Source organism: Acomys minous (genome assembly GCF_964271855.1).
Source record: "Acomys minous genome assembly, chromosome: 14".
Taxonomy (NCBI): Eukaryota; Metazoa; Chordata; class Mammalia; order Rodentia; family Muridae; genus Acomys; species Acomys minous.
Genome location: NC_140496.1, coordinates 11,498,585 through 11,519,171, shown reverse-complemented (window position 1 = coordinate 11,519,171; position 20,587 = coordinate 11,498,585). Strand labels below are relative to the sequence as shown.

General features: G+C 48.6%; 1 protein-coding gene across 1 annotated transcript in view; it reads right to left on the bottom strand.

The window, feature by feature from the left end:
- LOC311583671 (polycystin-1-like protein 2) overlaps nt 1-20,587 on the bottom strand; it is a gene marked incomplete at its 5' end in the record, with an annotated part of 92,282 nt that overhangs the window by 8,502 nt on the left and 63,193 nt on the right. The window contains 10 exons of the mRNA XM_084757453.1: nt 2,821-2,981; nt 4,826-4,953; nt 5,841-5,974; nt 7,058-7,385; nt 9,028-9,213; nt 11,258-11,395; nt 13,295-13,388; nt 14,935-15,139; nt 16,769-16,997; nt 20,049-20,265. Of these exons, the coding sequence (XP_084613579.1) occupies nt 2,821-2,981; nt 4,826-4,953; nt 5,841-5,974; nt 7,058-7,385; nt 9,028-9,213; nt 11,258-11,395; nt 13,295-13,388; nt 14,935-15,139; nt 16,769-16,997; nt 20,049-20,265 (1,820 nt within the window). The remainder of the gene's footprint in view (nt 1-2,820; nt 2,982-4,825; nt 4,954-5,840; nt 5,975-7,057; nt 7,386-9,027; nt 9,214-11,257; nt 11,396-13,294; nt 13,389-14,934; nt 15,140-16,768; nt 16,998-20,048; nt 20,266-20,587) is intronic.

Here is a 20,587-nt window from a genome sequence, read left to right as displayed (position 1 = left end):
GCACAAGATCTTTTGGCTCTTGATGTACTCAAATGACACAACTTCTGAAGGGAGGAATGAGTTGGAACCCAGGTGTGTCTAATTTCAAAGCCCTTCACTCTCCATTTGTGCTGCCTGTTAGCCTCTCTCTTGACCTCTTTTTATTTTATTTTATTTTATTTTATTTTATTTTATGTGCATTGGTGTTTTGCCTGCGTGTATGTCTGTGTGAGGGTGTCAGATCTTGGAGTTACAGACAGTTGTGAGCTGCCATGTGGGTACTGGGAATTGAACCTGGGTCCTTTGGAAGAGCAGTCAGTGCTCTCAACTGCTGAGCCATCTCTCCAGCCCCCCTCTCTTGACGTCTTACACCCACTCCTACAGAGACCCTTTCCCCCTTCCTAGGTACCCCGCCCCCTCCCTTCTTGCCCCTTTGGTTTTTGTTTTGGGGAGCCAATGAGTTTAACTAGGGCTGCTGCCTACATAAGCGCCCAGCAACTAGCCATGGTTTATAGCTTTCAAAATCTGTTTCTCTAACCGGTATTTTTCAGTGTTATGCATGCGTTTTGTGTTTATTTTTTTTAAAAAGTCACAATTTTACAGGAGCAGCCTTGCCACCAGGGCAGCTCTCTGTGGAGAGAACAGGCATGGACTGGCTGTGTCCCTTTAGGTCCTAGTCAGGCCTAAGTGAGAAGCATCCAACACAAAAGTCTCCATCCTTCCAGAGCTTTGCTCCTCTCTGAGCAAACTGGAGCTGCTAGGATGGGTGGCTGCTTCCTCCTTTGGCTTCTGTGAGCATTTTTCTCCTCCCACTCCTGAGCTAGGAAGATGGCTTAGTGGATAAACGTGTTCACCACATCATGCTGGAGACCTACACGATGGAACAAGAAAGTTGGCCCCCTCAAGGTGTCCTTTGATGCCTACCTGCATGTTCCTACACACACATACACACATAAAAAATAAATAAATATAATTAGCAAAATAAAACACCCAATCTCCTCTTGTGTCACTGGATTGCTCAATATGTGGAAACAATAACAGATCCTGGACCCTTATCTAAGAAGGCAATTAGCGCTAATTACAATATGCCTCTCAGCTTCAGCTACAACTTTTTTTTTCTTTAAATAAAACTGAGGGGGCTGGAGAGATGGCTCAGAGGTTAAGAGCACTGGCTGCTCTTCCAAAGGTCCTGAGTTCAATTCCCAGCAACCACATGGTGGCTCACAGCCATCTATAATGTGATCTGGTCTCCTGGCCTGCAGGTGTTACATGCAGGCAGAACATTGTATACATAATAAATAAATAAATCTTTAAAAATAAATAAATAAAACTGAGACAGGGATTGGGGGTGTGGTTCACTGGTAAAATGCTTTCCTAGCATATGTGACGTACTGGGTTCAAGCCTTAGCATTTGAAAACAAAAACTAAAAACCTTTGGTTAGTAGATTAATAAAAAAAAAACTATTGAATTCAACTAAGAGTTTCAAATGAAATCTTCACACTGAAGCTTAACTGCTCTTAGGTCTGCTGGGCTCAAGGCTCATTAGCAGAGCAATCACCTAGAATTTAAGGGTTTGATCCTCAGCAGCACCATACAAAAAAGGGGGGACGAGAGAGATGGCTGAGCAGCTAAAAGTGCTGGCTGCTTTTCTAAAGGCCTGAATTTGGTTTGCAGCACCCACACTGTTCAGCTCATAACCATTTGTAACTCTCCCTGGTGGGGGTGGGGGGGGTGGAATCTGATGCCCTCTTCTGGCTTCTGCACTCACCCGCACACTCGTGGCAGGCACTCACACAGGCACAGACACATAAGTAAGAGAATCTTTAAAAATAAATAAACAAAAGTGAACTAAGATTCAACGGGTTTCTGAAAACTGGCAGATACCATTTTATGTTTTCTGGCATCCGCTGTAAAAGGGGAGATCTCTACAGAGGGTTCAAGACCCAAGATAATCATAAACTGGTCCGCGTGGATGTCAAGAATGCAGCATGAGGTGAAGCAAGGCGGGAATGCGTGTGTTGAAACCCTGTGGTTCATGATCTCACACTTGACCTGCTACAAACTCTGCTTCATTCCTCTGAGAACCCAGCCTTTGTTCTCCAGGCACTCAGCTCTTTCTGGAAGGGTCAGAGAGTCTGCACTTGGGGCTCCATGGGCCAGACAGTTTCTCTCTCAAGGACTCAACAGTGTCATTGTAGCAGAAAAGCAGCCATAAGCAGCATGTGAGCAAAGGGGTGTGCCCATATAGTAATAAAACTTTATTTGTAGTGGAGTACGGAGGAGGCACATGTCTGTAATCCCAGCACTAGGGAGCGGGAAGCAGAAGGCAGGAGCTCATGGTCATCTGCATAAGAACAGATGCTCTTAACCACTGAATCTTCTTCTGGCCCTGTTACTGTATTTTGTATTAAAGAAAGAGTCCTCTCTACCCGGAAGTGGAAGAGCAAGAGAAGGTAATGTGTGTGTGTGTGTGTGTGTGTGTGTGAGAGAGAGAGAGAGAGAGAGAGAGAGAGGGAGGGAGAAAGGGAGAGAGAGAGAAACTATGATCAAAGTGTATTAGATGCATGTATGAAAATGCCACAATGAAGCCTTGTTATGTATTTATAGCACAAATTTGTAATTTGTATCAATTAATACATGTTAATTCAAAAATAAGAAATGAAAGAACCCTCTCCCATTTCCTAAGTTCCAGGCACTGAGTGTGACTCTAAGGGCAGCTGCAGATATGCCATGAGGTCTGCCCTCCATTCACTTGGGCGAGCAGGGTTTCCAAAGCCTTTTTCTGATGGAGCCATAGGAAGGCAGGGGAGGGCCAGGGATGAAGAGAAGCCGCTACATACTCGCCCCTGTGCTTCCGGTAACGCTGGAGGTCACGCTCTGCCAGAATAGCCCTCTTCACAAACACCACCAGGGCACTCCAGCTGGCCAGGATGATGGCCAGTTCCAGAAGATTCCACTTGCTGCAAAAGTAACCCCACTTCTGCTTCTTCATGAGCTTGCCCTGGAAAAGGGTCCAGAGGTTCTGCTTAAGGCGATGGCAATGTCTGCCCCTTCGTGCCAAAGGCCTCCAGCAGGATGCTACCCTGGTCCCACATACAGAGTCCCTGGAGAGCTCCTCAACCTGCTCCAACCCCTAACTCCAGCTCCAGGCTGTGGCTATAAGTACAATAGCTAAGAGTGTACGCCTGTGTGTGCGTGTTCATGGGAATTGAACATGGGGTCCTAAGGATTCTAGGCAAGAAGTCTGCCCCCTTAGCCATCTTTTACTTTTTATCTTGAGGTAGGCTCTTGTTAAGTTGCACAGCCAGGCACTGAACTTACTCTGTAGCCCAAGCTGCCCTTGCATTGATAATCCTCCTGACACCACCTCCCAAATTCTGGGACTTCAGGCATGTGCTATATCCAGTTGGGTACCCTGCTCATGTTGCCTCATGGAAGATTAGGGTGTCAGGTGACACACTCCGGGTTCAAATTCTGGACTTAGAGGCTGAGAGGTAGCTCACTGGAAAACCACTTGTCTGGCATGCAGATGGCCTTGGCTCCAGCTGACCTTGGTGAATAAGGTCTCTGGGCTTTTGTGTCTTTCTGAATGTCAGAGTCTAGAGGACATTTCTCTTCTTAAGAAAGCACCTAGCATCCTTGGCATAGTGCCTGCTTCACGGGCAAGCACCAAACGTGTGTGTGTGTGTGTGTGTGTGTGTGTGAGAGAGAGAGAGAGAGAGAGAGAGAGAGAGAGAGAGAGAGAGAGAGAGAGAGAGATGTGCCATGCCTCAGTGCGGGTGTGGAAGGTCACTAGGCTCAGTGGCAAGTGTTCTTACCCCCTGAGCTATCTCACAAGCCCATCCTGACATTAGAGAAGTAATTAGGCCAGGCACAGTGCCGCACACCTGTTATCCCAGGATTTAGGAGGCTGAGATAAGGAGGCCGAGATAAGGAGGCCGCAGCCAGCTGGATAGGGTGGCACACACCCTTAATCCCAGCAGAGGCAGGCGCATCTCTGTGAGTTTGAGGCCAGCCTGGCCTACAGAGCGAGTCTAGGATAGCCAGGACTGTTATACAGAGAGATCCTGTACCAAAAAACAAACAAAACAAAACAAAACAAAAAACAAAACAAAACAACAACAACAAAAAAAAAACAAAAACAAAAAAAGAAGAAGAAGGAGGAGAGAAGGAGGAGGAAGAAGAAAAAGATGGCAGCCTATAGGATACACAGTAAGTTCCAGGATATCCCAAGCTACAGAGTGAGACACTGTCTCCAAAAACAGAGTGAATAAACAAACAAAAGGAAAAAAGTCAATAAATTAATATGTCAGTGGTGCAGAGAATGTTCTGTTTACATATCCTGTTTACATTTTGGGGGGAAGGAGAACTCCTAACCCACTTCAGGTAAGGTTGTGGCATCTTTAAGCTCCTGTGGCATGTCATGGCAGTGAAGGTGGTTAAGGGTACTAGGCCCATGGGTGAGGACAGAGATGCTAAAAACCCCACATGCTAAGAACTGAGAGCGCTGCCTATAGGGACAGTCACTTCCACCCTCCTGTCATCCCTTCACCTATGCCTTTTGGAAGGTTTCAAGTCAGAAGCTTTAAGACCAGTGAAGACCCACCTACCCCTAGGAAGGACCAGGCTTCAGGAGTCAGTTCCTAGGAAATCCCAGGCCTGGTCCTTCCTGCAGCAGCCTGGATTAGCCCTCAGGACCAAGAGAAGGTCTGCCAGGCAAAACAAAAAACAAAAAAACAAAAACAAAGAAACCCTTTCCCTCCTGCCTCAGGCCCTAGCTGGAGAGGTGGGAAGGCAAAAGAATGAGCCCACTTATCTCTCCCACTGAGCCCCCATCCCCCTCACCTGCACCACCATGTAGTAGAAGAGGAAGAGGAAGTAAATGAGTTCGGCTGCCACCACGAAGGGATGCCAGCCATCAGTGAAGGGGTACAGGCGCAGACTCTGCAGGGCCGCGTGTGAGAAGAAGGTACCTGGGGAGAAAAGTGCCTTTCTGACCGGACTCCAGTCACATGACTCCAGCCCCCTCTAGGTTGGCAAGGAGAAGATAAATGCCCTTGGGACAAGGAGATAAAGGGAAAAAATTCGGCATGGGATTAAGAAGGAACAGGAAGTGGGCTGGAGAGTTGGCTCAGTGGTTAAGAGCACTGTCTGAGGCAGGGTGTGGTGGCGCACGCCTTTAATCCCAGCACTCGGGAGGCAGAGGCAGGCGGATCGCTGTGAGTTCGAGGCCAGCCTGGACTACAAAGCGAGTCCAGGACAGTCAAGGCTACACAGAGAAACCCTGTCTCGAAAAACCAAAAAAAAAAAAAAAAAAAAAAAAAAGAGCACTGTCTGTTCTTCCAGAGGACCCGGGTTCAATTCCTAGCACCCACACGGCAGCTCACAACTGTCTGTTACTCCAAGATCTGACACCCTCACACCAATGCACATAAATTAAAAATTAAATAAAAAATATATAATATATATAAAAATATATATATAATATAATATATATAAAATATATATATAAAGAAGGAACAGGAAGTAAGAAAGGCCATCGCAGCAGTGAGGGTGAGCATCCGGTGTGGAGCTCTGTTCTGAGCTGTAGGAGTGCAGGTTGCTTTCCACTGTGGGACTACGAGACGGACGAGCTCCCTTCACACTCCACGGGATTCCCTTATGACCATGAAAGAGACCAGGTCAGAGTAAAGACAGAGAGCAGGCTAGGGTAGCACTGAGGCCTTGCTTTGGGGGACCCAGGGATTCATGACCCATTGCAGGGTGAACCCAGACCTCCACCCCAACTTCCCTGGACCCCGGTCCCTGAGGCAGCAGGATCCATCCCAAGGTGAGGGTTTCCAGGAGAGACGCCACTCACCCAGGGCGCTGTTCTCCAGAGTGAGTGTGACAGTGCAGAACAGGTTGACGTTGGCGTTGTAGACAGTGAACTCCACAAACACTGCTCTGGTCAGGGTGTCCAACCAGCTGTTGTCAAAGAGGTACTGGAGGGTCCTGCAGAGGAAGAGGGTGTTTGGGTAGCTTCATTTGGGATGTTCCCTGCCCGTGAACCCCTAGATGATACTAGGGCTTACTGCCTAAGCCTTCTCCTCTGCTCTGCTCTGCTCCTGGGCTACCTGGCTAGCTCTCAGGGGACAGTCACTGTTTGCCAGCCACATAGTGTGTTGGCTTATGGTTTCCTGAATGTTATAACAGAGTTTCTCCAAGGGTCCCTGGTCAACATTTGTAGTATATTGTGAAAAGAGACTCTCAGGCTCTGTGTCAGATGCATCGGAAAAGCTGGGCCAGGGTGCAGGGATGTGTGTTTGGGTGCGCCCCACGCAGGGGAGTGGAATGCTTTTTTCAAGTCAAAGAGCCATAGAGTGTTAGAGGGAGGAGGAGCCTCATGAAGCAATGAGGGCAGGCAGTAGCGGCAGCTGTGGAGGCTTCTGTGGGATGGCACCTTACATGGGACCAGGTCCTGGAGAAATCATCCTGATGTGTCCTGGGGTAGAGAGGGAGTTGAGTTAAAAACCTGACTGCCTCTTGGGCAAGATAATAACTTCTTTTTCTTTTTAAGATTTATTTATTTATTTTATGTAGACGAGTGCTCTACCCATGGGCCAGCACCAGCACGCCAGAAGATGGCGCCAGATCCCAGTATAGTTGGTTGTGAGGCACCATGTGCTTGCTGGGAATTGAACTCAGGACCTCTGATCTGGAAGAGCTCTTAACTGCTGAGCCCTCTCTCCAGCCCTGATAAATAACAACAAAATAAAGGATATGCCTTTGTTTCCTCATTCACAATGGTGGTAACATCAATGCCTCCAGATAGACCAAATGAAACTTACGTGTGTGCACATGTGTATATACTTAGTAATTATAGCTTCAGAGAGCTTTGCCCCCCAAATTGGGGAGCATACCATTTCTAGGGGCCTGAAAAAGACAGCCCGAATGATTCTTACTTTCCCTTCCTCTCCCACAGTGGCATGACTGAAGTCAGCCAGGCCTTATCTTGAAAGCTGCATCCTCTAATCCTCCGTGCACGTGTGTATTCTAACAAATGACTTCACTGAGGTAGAATCAAGTCAGTCTTACCTTGAGGCACTCTGGCGATCAGTTCCCAAGGGGACCACATAGCCTCCTCCCCCATACACGGTAAGTTTGCCCCACATGGGATAACCCTGGCGTTGGCTCTGGCTCTGGTATTGCCACGCCCAAGGGAAGCCATCGCTGTTGTTGTAGGTAGAGGCATTCCAGCTTTCCCCATAGTCGCCCAGGTCTTCAACATCCAGGGAGTATGGCGCATGGCATCCACCAAAAGAAGCCTGTAACTGCCGGGCCACAGAACAAGAGCTTTCCCGGACCCTCACTTGGCGAATGTGGGCACTTCCAACCAGCTTGGAGTTCCCATCAGTGACAAAGCCTGAAGATGAGAACGTGGAGGACAGGTGTGGCATGTGAAAGCATTCTAACACATCCCACGCTCCCCAACCCGGAAGCGAATATGATCATAGGTGTATCTATTAGAGAGAGAGCCGAGGGCTGCATTCTGTTAGAATATGACCCGGCCCCTTTAAGACCCTGGTCATTCTTGAAAAGGCAGAACCCTCAGCCTGAAGGGATTACACCTCCATGCAGCTCTCTCTAAGACAGAATTGAGAAGTTGTTCTGTGCCTTTTTTTTTTTTTTTTTTTTTTTTTGGCTCCCATTTTATGTCCTAACCAGTACTTGGCTCCTCCTTGCTCTTCGACAGGCACGCTACTCTGAACTAAATCATGAGGCATAAAACTTCCCACCCACTAAAAGCTTATAAAAGTCTGATATGCCCTATGCCCTGGGGATTGCCTTGCAGATTTCTCAGGAGACTCCTCGACTGCCCTGGGGACTCTCTTTGAAGGTACTCTCTGGCTTTCTCCTGTCCCCACCGTTGTCTCCCTGATCTCATTCATATTTACCCTCTCATCCTGCCCCTCTCTCCAGCCCCCCCCCCCCCCGCCATGTCTCCTCACCCCCACTGTGGTCTCTCTATGTAGCCCTGGCTATCCTGCAACTCACAGAAATTCACCTGTCCCTGCCTCCCTAGTCCTGGGATTAAAGACATTTGCCACCACGCCTGGCCTAATTCTTATTCTTAATGAAGCTCCTCTCCAGCTTTTAAAAGGAAGTCTTTGTTCCCTTTAGAGCCTTACCGTGCTGCCTCTCCCATATGCTGTACCACTTCTGTCTAGTACTCTCCCTCTGTACTGAGGCCCATCATGGTCCTGAGGCCCTTCCTCCTAATAAGCCTCACTGCTGAAGGCTGATGATGTGTCAGCTTCCTTTCCTGGACCAACCACTGCCACTCTACCGTGAATGCATTTAATACATCCTCTCTATAAGTTCTCTTGGGGGACAATATCCACCACCCTGTCAGATGTCTAAAAAAACCATCTGTGTCCTTCTTCCCAAGCCTCACTTTCTAACAGCCACCACATCCTGACAGTACTTCCTCTATCCCCTCTCTCCTGTATCCCTAAATCAGTCTCCATCATCTCTTTCTCTAGCATCCTGACTCAAATACCCTTCACTCCAACCAACACAGACTTCCAGAGTGATGTTTCTTGCACCACACATTTGTGTTGCTTCCTTGTGTAGAAACTCCCATAGTGCCTCCACTCCAAGAAGATAAATGTGATCGCTAGCACTCCGTCATAACCTCATCTCCTTGTCCCTTGCTTGCACACAACTTTACGTTCATCACTCACAGATACTCCATAATAGTCATGCTCAGTGTGTTGTAGTTATGTGGACTTCGCCATTATGGTATCCTGGCTTGGCCAGTCTCACGTCCTTTCTACGCCTGTACACTGTTTTTGCCTAGTCAGTCTAGGCTTTGTACCTCTCGTGTAAGATGATCATCAGTTCCTGTCAGCCTTCTGATAACCTGTCAAAGCTTGTGGTCATGCAGCTTTTGTGTTTTTATGCTGCCAGTGACTTATAGCTGTTCCTACACAGTTACACGCACAAGTCGGGGGGTGGGGCGGGGGGCGGGGGGAGGACACGCTGTCTCAGGGTAAGAGGAGTACCTGGCTGATGACCATATAGGTTCTTCACGAGAGTGGTGTTGGCCCATTCGAAGAACTCTCTGAAGCCCAGAACAGCTGAAAAGCCTTGAGTGAAGCTGTGTTCCAGGTGTCTGTTGAGGTGGTAAGCACTGGGGTCCCTTTGCCCATAGGCCACCAGCAGCAGCATCCACAGGAAGCCCAGGTAAGCTGGAAAAGATGCACAGCCTGGTCAGGCAGGTCCTTGACTCCCACCAAGTCCAAGGAGGGAAAAGAGAGTACATGAGCAGAGCCGTGAGGTGGGGGTGGGGGGATTTGCAGTGCAGCCCCTGCCAGTCTGGCAACAGACCCAGCAGAGAAGAGGGTGGCGTACAGACGGGGGTCCTGTACAGACGGGGGGATCCTATACAGACGGGGGGTCCTGCTGCTCCCTCTCCACATGTCGCTTGTGAATGCTTTAGCCTCCTCTGTAGATTATACCTCATCATTCAGATAGGAATTTTAAGACCTAGGAGGATCAGCTAACGTTTACAATGCATTTAGAACAAGACCCAACCAGTAGGCCTTGTGCTCTGTGTTTCTTTTGAGACGGGGGTCTCAGGTCCCAGGCTGGCATTGAACTTGCTACACAGATGAGCCTGGCCATACATTCCTGATCTTCCCCAATGTTGGAATTACAGGTTTGAGCTGCCATGCTTGACTTTCTTTCTCTCTTTCTTTCTTTCTTTTTTTTTTAATTTCTATTTATTAGTCTTGTGTGCATGGGAGTGTGACCATGCATCTGCCGCAGCCTGTGTGTAGGCCAGACGTTAGCGTGTGGACGCCCCTTCCCTCTTTCTACTGTGGGTTTTATGGAGCGAACTCGGGTCATCAGGCTTACACAAGTTACCTAACTCGCTCTTCTGCTGGGGACTGACTGCAGAGCCTATGCTTGCTAAGTGAGCACTCTCCCACTACGCCAAACCCCAGAACCACTAAAGCTGCTTTTTCCTTTTCTTTACGTGTGAGCCATGCAAGCACATATGTGTGCCGTGAGTGCACATATGTGGGGGCAGACCCGAGGATGATGTTAGTGACCTGTTCTAGCACTCTCCACCGTTTCCCCTTGAGACAAGGTCTGGCATTGAACCCAGAAGAAGGCTGGCAGCCAGCAAGCACCAGTGATCCTCTATGCTCTCTACAGCTCTAGGGCTGCAGGTACATGCAACCACATTGGTTTTTTATGTGGGTGCCAGGAATCCAAACTCAGGGCCTCTTGTTTGCGAAGTAGACACTCTTACCTACCGAGCCCTCTCCAGACCCCTATAAGCGTTCTTAAGACAGGATTGTCCTGTTTCATTGCTGACAGTGCCCATATGGTCCCTGTGCTCACGGTGTTCGCCTGCTTACTGGAGAGAGGTTGGGAGCGTTGGAAGGCTGGAAGGGCCCCGTTATGTGAAAAGATTTAGATTAGAAAAATCTCATGTAAGAATACAACCAGGGTGCAGGTTCCTACTGAGCCAGGCCTTTCAGGTTTAGGCTTGGGATCTGCACCGTGAGGCACCATCACCCCCCCAGGCCTCTGCTGGGCCTGGAATGACACCAATGATGGTAATGCATAGGACAATTTGTGGTGGGGGTGGGGCAGGGTGGCGTGTTTCCCATTCTCACCAAGGTCTCCAGCAGAACTGAACCACTGACCCTATTTCTTGGCTTCTTTCTCTCCCTGCTGCACTTTTCTCCCAACCTACCTTCCTGGGATCACCTTGCCAGTGACCCATATCCACCCAGATCTGCTTTGAGGGGAGCCAGGCAGCCAAACACTGAGGTTTGAAAGCTCCTGGCCCAAGCAATGGGGAAACGGGGTCCTCTCTAAAGATAGATAAACTCCTGGGATAAGAATTAAAAAAAAAAAATAGGGAGAAATAGCCAGAAGGAAATGTGGGAAGAAGGATGAGCACATTCCAGGAAGGTGAGATGCCAGAACAGATCAAAAGGCCCCGGGCACAGCAGAAGCCCCCAGATCCCAGAAGCTGCAGCAAAAACCAGTACTGAACTTGACACCGGGAGCCAGGAGAGGGGACCCATGGTGGTAGAGCCATAATAGTGAGCTCAGATTTATCCCAAGAGCTTGAAGGGTTTCAGGCAGAAAGAAGTCAGGATGAACGGCCATCTAGAGAAACTGAGGCCTAGAGGCAGCGAGGGGCTCATCAAAGGATGCTCAGTGTGTCTGCTCCAGGGTGTGCTAGGAACCCAGATACCGGAGGCTGCCCACCCAGGATTTCTCTGATGAGAGCGAACGCTTTCTGCTCCTTGAGACGAGTGCTTCTCATCTTTTCAATGGTGGTGGTGAGCGGAGGCTGGTAAGCATCCTTACTGCTACGTCTTCGTGTTCGGTACAAGGCACAGGGGCCTGTGGACACAAGGACAGGGAAACCACGTGTTATCACCAGCCATCCTGACAGGTGTGCGATGATCCATCTGTCTTTGTGCTTATGTCCTCCTGCCCACTCTGTCCCCAGCATTTGTCATCCACCTCTCTCCTGCTCTCACATTTCCACCTATGACCTGATACCTGGGGTCTCCAGGGCAACACCAGGGAACTCTATGAAAGGACAAAGGCAGAGAAGGCTTCTCTCCTTTCTCTCCCCAGAAATCCCAGCATTACCCCAGACCTTCCAAGTCCCAGCATGCCCTGCTCCCCAACCCTTTCCATGAACCATCTCCTTCAACACAACTCCCTGAGCTCCGGACACACCATTAATGATTGCTATAGAATGCCAGTTCTGTCTCCTTCTTTGCAGGCATCTAGGGCCCAAGTCTTTCCTTCTCGTATCCTTCCAGGGATGGCTAGGGAAGCCTGCAGGGTCTTATTCCTCTACATCTTGTCCTCATCAGACTTCCTTAGATGTTTGCTTATGCATTAACACGCTTTAATGTCACCTCCCAACACGGTCTATGCCAGCAGGGGTTGTGATCCATTGCATTCAGCTGGTACCACATTGCCCAGGGTTAGGGTTGGGGTCGGAGACAGACTCCAAATGAACAAATGAGACCCTTCTGGGGGGGAGGAAGTGTTTTACATCTCAATCACAGAGGTGGCGGTTATATAAGCCTCTAAATTTACCAGAACCAGTGAATTACATCCAATAGCGAGTGAATTTTATGTCAGTTATGCTCTGAAGCCATTGGTGCCTGAAACACAGCCAGCTCTCCTTGAGGAATTGCCAAAGGAGGAACTGAGTGAGAGTCTGATGGGCCTGGAAGCTGACATCTCTTCAGAGAGAAATTGCAATTACTCTTTCGTTGAGAAACGGGTATGTATATGTATGTATGTGTATATAAATATATAAAGCTAAAATTCTATCCTGGAATGGAAAATTCCAGCCTGGGACAGGGTGAACCTCTACGTGTTCTAGGGCACTGGTCCTGCTTTATTTTTCCTGGGGTCAAGGCCAGTTATTGATCCTGTTTTGTTTGTTCATCTGTCTGAGGAGAGCTCTTCTCAAGGTCCTTTGAGAACTTCATTGGGAAGAGGGGACTGAGCAGCGGCCCCTAATGTCAGGGTTCACTCTAGTTGCTTCCGTAAACCTTTATTTACCAAACCCAACAGGGACAGTTTGGACCCTTAGTTATAGACTGCAGACTTTTTTTTTTGTCCCGGAAGTCTAATGTACGGCCACTTTTTGCAGCCTGCCTGTGAGCTAATGGAATGTTTTGTTTCCATCTGAAATCTCGGGGGGGGGGGGGCCCACGTCTTGGTAAGGAACACAGTGTGGCTCTGAGAAGGCACGCTTTGGTAGCAGGCCTGCCTAACTTGGGCTTGCCCTGTGTTCTGTCCCCGGTGGTACACACCTGGAGGTGGTGATGAGGGCGATATCTGAAGTGCAAAGTCATTCTCAGTTATATACGGAGCTCAAGGACAGTCAAGGCTATGTAACATTCTATGTCTAAAAAGAAAAATATAGCCTGCCTGACCACTAAGGACATAACCCTGGCTAGAGGGTCCTAACGAGCCCTGCCAGATCCCCGAGGGCACACCCCTGGCTAAATGGTTATGCTGAGTTAACAGAAAGAAAGTATGGAAGGGAAGGAATAAGGCTCCTCAAAGGACAAGCAAGAGTGTCTCTTTCTGACTATTCTGGGATGCCTGATGAATCCCATGTGAAGGCTGCTGGGAGATAAGTTCTAGGGAGTTCCCAAGGCCCAGAATACCTCCTCATAGATCTGTCCTTTGCAGGCCTACTTAGCCTTGCAGGACCACTGGGTGGTCAGGCCTCTTTTCTCCACACACCCTGGCCCTCCCTGTTACCTGGGCCAGACAGATGTCCTGGCAATGAGGGTAAGGTCTCTTCATCATCCTCGCTCTTCAAGACCAGCGCAAAGAAAGCAGCAAAGCCCAGCACCTGGAAATCACCCTGTGTGAGCCCAAGGCTGCAGGGAACTCTCTCAAGCCCTGAGAGATGGGACCTGCCATCCCCACAGAAGGAGGTCATTAAGGCTACCACCAATCCAAAAGGCTGACATAGCGTTAAACTCCCAGAGCTTCCCATTTGCTGCCCAGAGCGTCTCTCACTTCTAACTCTGAAGAAGTACTGCCTCGGGGCTGGAGAGATGGCCAGAGGTCCTGAGTTCAAACTCCAGCAACCACATGGTGGCTCACAACTATCTCTAATGAGGTGTGGTGCCCTCTTCTGGCCTGGAGGTGAACATGCAGGCAGAGTACTGTATACATAATATAATCAATCTTAAAAAAAAAAAAAAAAAAGAATTATCGCCTCTACCTCACCCTATCCCTACACCTCTGCACCAGCAGCTACAGTCTACAACCTGTGTCTGCTATGCCCAACCAAGGGGGATCCTGTAGTTTGGTTGGGAACACTCAGGACACACCTCTGCTCTTACCAGTCTTCCAGCCTTGCCTGATGGAATTGTCACAGAAGCTTTTGAGTCTTATTACAAAGACCATTCAGGACTGGGGATGTAGCTGGGTGGGCCGAGTGCTTACCTAGCATGCACAGAGCCCTGGTTTGGTCTCCAGCAACATTAACGGAGCATCTATATTAACAGAGATTGATGGCACACACCTGGAATCCCAACACCAGGGAGGCAGAGGCAGGCAAATCAGAAGTGTGAGGCCAGCCGCAGCTAAATAGTCTGTGGCCACTTTGGGCTAAATGCATTTATCTTACATAAATACATACATATAACTCAGGGAGCCAGAGTGTAGACAGAGGAGAGATTTGAGATGTCCTACAGGAGTAAAACTTCCAGTAGCTGGGTATGGTGGTGGTGCATATCTAGTTTCATTCAGCACTTGGGTAGCCGAGGCAGGAGGATTGCCCTCAATTCCAAGCAAGCCTGGGCTACACACTGAGTGCCCTGCTAGCCAGGACCGCATGGGAAGACCCTGTCTCAAAGCCAAACAAAACCAAGTACCCAAGCATGAGTATTGAGTCCCTTAATGATCACTTTCCTCTTACGATTTCCCCAGTCCCGTGGTGACTGCCAACTGCCTGGCTCCTTCCAGAGGCGGATCTGTCCCTGCTCCCAAAGTTCCAAGCCTGGCTTAGTTTCCAAGGCTAATATGCTCATAATTTATACAGTCAGGAATAGGAGCAAGTTTCTGAAGGGAGCAGTCCTTTTAATGGGTTATGGAGAGATGTCTATGAGTTTTTGGTGAGAGTGCTGGGCATTGGACCCAGGACCTTGTGATTAGGATGATGGTGATTATGAACTGTTAGCTCTGGTATAACACTGGACTAAGGGACAAGTCTTTTGGGGACTATTATGGTTCTACCTCTGTTATCCCTGCTCTGGGGCCAGCGTAGAGGTTGCAGCTCATGCGTTTGTTAAATGAATATTAAAAAATAATAGCATGCTTAAAAAAGAACTGATCACAAGAGGGTAAAGGACATGGGCAGACACTTTGAAGGGGGGCGGTGTTTTGACCTTCAGGGGTTGGGTGACGAACACGCTCTCCACGAAGGAGACAGCCATGGAGATGAGCCACTTGAGGGAGCTGGCTCTACCATAGTGCAGGCCATACAGCATGGTGAAGAAGGCTGCCACCCCACTGGTGGTTGCCACCAGGAGCCAGCCCACTAGGACACACCACCAGGGCAGGCCACGGGGGGTCTTGCTGGCCCGAGGAGTGCTGCAAAAGAGGGTAGACTGACACAGTCAAGGTGGCAACCGAAGACCCGCGCTCAAGTCCCGTTCTGGCCTCATCCTCCAAATGCCCTTGGGTAAGCTGCTCTGACCTCTGAGAGCCTGTTTCTCCTCTGTACTTTGTACCTCCCTGAAAGTGCTGCTCTGTATTTGTCCAGTGCTGGCTAGGGGACAGTCCCTGAAACAGCTGTTCTATAGGCTGTCATTTGCCCTGTGCTGGCTAGGAGGCAGTCCCTAACAGCAATCCCAGAAGCCTACTTAAAAAAATTTTTTTTAAAAAAATCTTTTATTATAAAAGAGTCTCATACAAAAGGCATCAAGCCAGTAACCCCACAGCACTTACCGGCCTTGGGAGGCAGAGGCAGGTGGAGTATCTCTGTAAATTTGAGGGCAACCTGGTCTACATAGTGAGTTCCAGGACAGCCGGGCTTATATAGAGAGACCTTTCTCTCAAAACAACAAGAAAAAGAGAATACAGGGACTGCAGAGATGACTCAGCAGTTAAGAGCCCTGGTTGTTCTTTCAGAGGACCCGGGTTCTAATCAGCACCACACGGCAGCTCACAGCTGTATATAACCCCAAAGCCCTCTTTTGGCCTCTGCAGGCACATAAGTTGGGGGTACAGATATTAAGTCCAGGCAAAAGCAAAACAAACAAAAACAACAAAAACAAACAAAACAAAACACTGGCTAGTTTTACGACAGCTACACAGCCAGAGTCCTCAGAGAGGGAGCCTCAATTCAGAAAAGGTCTCTATAAGATCAGGCTGTAGGCAAGCCTGGAGGACATTTTCTTAGTGATTGACAGGGGCAGACCCAGCCCATTGTGGGTAGGACCATGCCTGGGTCGTGGTCCTGGGTTCTATAAGAAAGCAGATTGACCATGGCATGAGGGGCAAGGCAGTAAGCAGCACCCTTTCATGGCCTCTGCATCACTTCCTGCCTCCAGGTGCCTGTCCTGTTAGAGTTCCTGTCCTGACTTCCCCCAGTGATGGGCAGCAAAGTGAAAGTGCCAGCTGGGTAAACCCTTCTCTCACTAGTTTGCTTTTGGGCACGGTGCTTTTATCGCAGCAACGGTAACCTTAACTAAAACACCCAGGTTGGCCTTGAACTTGCCATGTAGCTCAAGCATGTGTGATCTTCAAGCATATCCCTAGCATTTGGGGTGATAGGATTGTGCGTCAGGCCTGGCACACTTATTTCTTTCATCAAATAACCTGTCCTCAAAGTTTACTGATTATTTTCATGAACACTTGCAGAGAGACTCCCTGGCGTGGATAAGGGTAAGGCTCATTCCCCAGCATCATTATAAACAAACAAACAAAAAAAATCAAATAAATAGAAGAAAATATCCTTTAAGTTTGAGTCAGGAGCGCTACAGAACGCCTGACACAAATATGGTCACAAACTGCAAAGCTCTGTGCAAAAGGCTGAGTATCTTCCAGCAAGTAACCCTGTCCTTTTAAGGCCTGTGGGATTTGAGGGTACTCAAAGAAACCCTGAGTCCCTTCTGCCTGCATGGTCTGGGTGGACGTCTTTTCAAGGCTGGTCAAGGTGCCCGGGCCTGTAGCCCCAGGCTGGAGAGGGCAGGGGTGTCCATTCAGGAAGTAGATTACCTGGAATATGCTAGTGCCGGGCTGCCAGGCTGTCCCCAGAGGTGGCCCTTCAGGACATGTAGCTGCCTGAGGGCCTGGGCATAGCTGTGGCGATGCAGGAAGCCTTGGGGCCCCACCAGCCGTAGCTCCCTCTCCACATGCTCCAGCTGAAGGTAGAGACACTGCCCGTAGATGCTGTCCTTCCAAAGGCCACTCACCACCAGCTTGGACTTGGGGTACCATGTGTTCTCTGGGAGACAGAAGGGAGAGTGACCAGAGGGTGGTGAGTGACAATGAACTGGCTACAATAAAAACAACCATAGCTGCAGCCTTGAGGTCACAGGCTGCATGCCAGGTGTAGGAAATCTGAGGTGCAGAGGATGGCCTCAAACACCCAGCTAGGGTATCAGTGTTTTGTTTTGTTTTGTTTTTTTCATTTTTTATCAGGGACAGTTTGAAAATGTCCTTACTTATGAAGAGAAAGGCACACTTTCCCTCGACCCCTGCTTCAGTGTCAACTAACTTTAAGTGATCATTGTTTGGGCATTTCCCTCTGGTGTCTTTTAAATAAAAAAGCATTTTATTTATTTATTTTATGTATGAGTGCTCTATCTGCATGTGCACCTGCATGCCAGAAGAGGGCATCAGATCCTGAATAGATGGTTATGAGCCACCATGTGGCTGTGGGAATTGAACTCGGAACCTCTAGAAGAACTAACAGTGCTCTTACTACCCTGCCCAAGTCTTTGTTTTTTGAATTACATTTATTTACCTATTGTCTCTGTCTCTCTCTGTGTGTATGTGTGTGTGTGTGTGTGTGTGTGTGTGTGTGTGTGTGTGTGTGTGTCTGCATATGTGCTTGTCTGTGTGCCCACACTTGTGCCACAGCACTCATGTGGAGGTCAGAGAACAACTTTCAGGAGTAGTTTTCTCCTCCACCGTGTGGGTCCTGGGGCTTTGGGGACTGCACTTAGGTTGTCAGGCTTGGTAGCAAGCCTCCTTTCCACCTGAGCCATCTTACTGGCTTTCCATCTAGAGTCTACCCTAGACATGGGACATCTCAGCTGCAAAGCATTCCATGTGGTTAGACATGAATTTAAGTCCAGTCTTGTCTAGTGCCAAAGATGGGGTAAGTCCTAGTCTTGTGTTTTCACATTTTAAAACATTTATATTTATTATTTTTTTCTCATGTGTACAAGTGCTTCAGAAGCCAGAAGAGGGCACTGGCTCCTTTGGAACTAGAGTTACAGGGAGTTGTGATGTGGGTGCTAGGAACAGGATCTGGGTCCTCCGTAAGAGCAGCAGACCCTCTTAACCACTGAGCCGTCTCACTAGCCTTGTTTTCACTTCTTTTTTTAAACTATGAAACCTTGCAAATGAGCCAGGTGCGTGGTGCTTGCATGCCTGTCATAACAAGTTCAGGGCCAGCCTGATCTAAGTAGTGAGACCTGTCTCACAGAACAGAAAACACTTCAAACATCCAAGAGAGAGAGCAAAAGCTCGGAACAGCACGCCCTGCTTCCAAATGGCCTCTTCACATGGCTTTACTTTTGGGAATGCCTAGGCTGGCCTGGAACTCAGCGTCCTACTGAGTCAGCCTCTTGAGGTCTGGGATTACAGGCTTGTATGTCAGAGGACTCGGCAGCAAGCCTTAACACTTGAACTATTTAATTCAGTGTGTCCATGCACTTCTGCCGGAAGTAAAGCCTTCAAAAGGCCACATCGTTAACTTCAAAATAGAAATATAACAATAAAAAACTGCAACAGCGCTACAAAATTTTAAGGTGCTTAACAATAATCCCATCAACTAGCCAACCAATAGTCATTTCCTCTGATTGTATTAGGAGCTGAGCTCCACTTCCTTTTCCTCTTTTTAAGATGATTAAGCGGGCTGGAGAGATGGCTCAGCCATTAAAGGCTAGGCTCACAACCAAAAATATAAAGATGCTTGAGCATGTATTATTTATCTCGTGTGTGTGTGTGTGTGTGTGTGTGTGTGTGTGTGTGTGTGTGCGCGCGCACGCGCGAAGAAGTGCATGTATGCATGCGTGTGTGAGTGCATGTGCACATGTGTGCATGTGTATGTGCGCATGTGCATGTGTGTGGCTTAGAGGCAAGTGCTTGCACCTTGTAAGCCATCTTAATGTTCTTTCTCTCCTTCCTCCCTTCCTTCCTTTTTCCTGTTCTTTTGCCTCTTCCCCCTTTCCCTCTTCTTCCTTCATAGGATTTTGCTTTGTAGCCTAGGCTGGCTTCAAACTGGTAAGCCTACTGCTGGGATTACAAGTGTGTACAACAACAATGTCTGACTTCATCCGTCATCTGCCTGTCTGTCTGTCTATCATTATCTATCATCTACCTATCTACTATCTAGCTCTATCTATATACTTATCTCATGTATCTCAAGCATCTGTCTGTCTATCTATCTATCTATCTATCTATCTATCTATCTATCATCGATCTATCATCCATCTGTCTATCATCTATCTATCTATCTATCTATCTATCTATCTATCTATCTATCATCTGTCTGGTGTGTGTTTGTGCACTGGGCACTCACATACCAGGTGGATACCGACATCAGAGGACAACGTGTGGGAACTGTTTCTCTCCTTTCTCTGAGTGGGTCCTGGGACTGAGCTCAGGTAGCTGTGTGGAGGCAAGCATCTTTACCCACCATCCCCATTACAGCTGGTTTGTTGAAATGTCAGATTCTCAGTATTTCTCTCAGTGCTGGGGGACAGACTCCAGGGACTCATCTCGTGCTCTCCCACCGCGATCTGCTCCATTCCCAGCTCCTCTGCAGTGTTTTTATTGCTGGTCCTTTGCCTTTGAGACAGTGCTTCATGTAGCCTAGGCTGGCCTCAAGCTTTCAGTGTTGGCAGAAATGACTGTGACCTCCTTCCTGATCCTCCTGTCTTCGCCCCTGAATGCTAAGTGCCGGGATTTCAGACATTCACTGCCATACCACCACCTCAAATGCTTCAATATCTCTTTTTTGTTTGTTTTACATCATAGAAGTGACATCATAAACAAATCAAGGGTTAGGAAGATGGCCTGGGGGACACAGACACTTGCTGCCAAGATGGATGGCCCACATGGCAAGTTGCCCTCTGACCTCAAAGTACGCTCTTACCCACATACAATAATAAGTGCAATCATTTCTAAAGGAGTATGAAGCTGTGCGTGCCATGTGTGCCTGCAATCCCAGCATTTGGGAGCTGGAGGCAAGGTCCTGATATCATCCTGGACCACCTGGTTCCAGAGGACCACCTCCGTTGGTACAGGGCTGGGAAGGGCTTACCTTTTTGTTGTACAGACCCAAGTGTGAAGGTGAAAGGGTCCTCTCTTCCTTTGGTTTCCTCCCAGGACTCCTGTCCTGTTGCGCCCTCTGGACAGACAATGTCTTCCATCAAGGTGAGGAGGTAGTTAATGTCCATTTGGTTCATGGGGTCCCAGCCTGAGGCTGGGGGCAGCACCTTCAGGGCTTTAAACAGGGAGCTGATGAGATGCTGTATACCCTGTAAAAAAGGCCAGTGAGTGAGGGAACATGAGCCACAGGCATCGTGGTTGAGAGCCTGTGGCCTGGGCTGTGTGACCCCTGTTTCAACTCCAGCTTTGCCCTCGGAAACATGATCTGCAGCCACTAAAATCTCTCTTGTAAGCCTGAATGGACTTGTTCCAAGGCTGCATTACTCAAATCACCCCCCCTCCACACACACACACACAGCAAGGGTGAAAAGGTTATCAAGTCCACATATGCAGGGAGAGGTGCCTCTTTTTATGGGCTTCTAGCCTGGGGGTCTACAGCACAGCACCGTCCTTAGGACCACACTGCTGCCA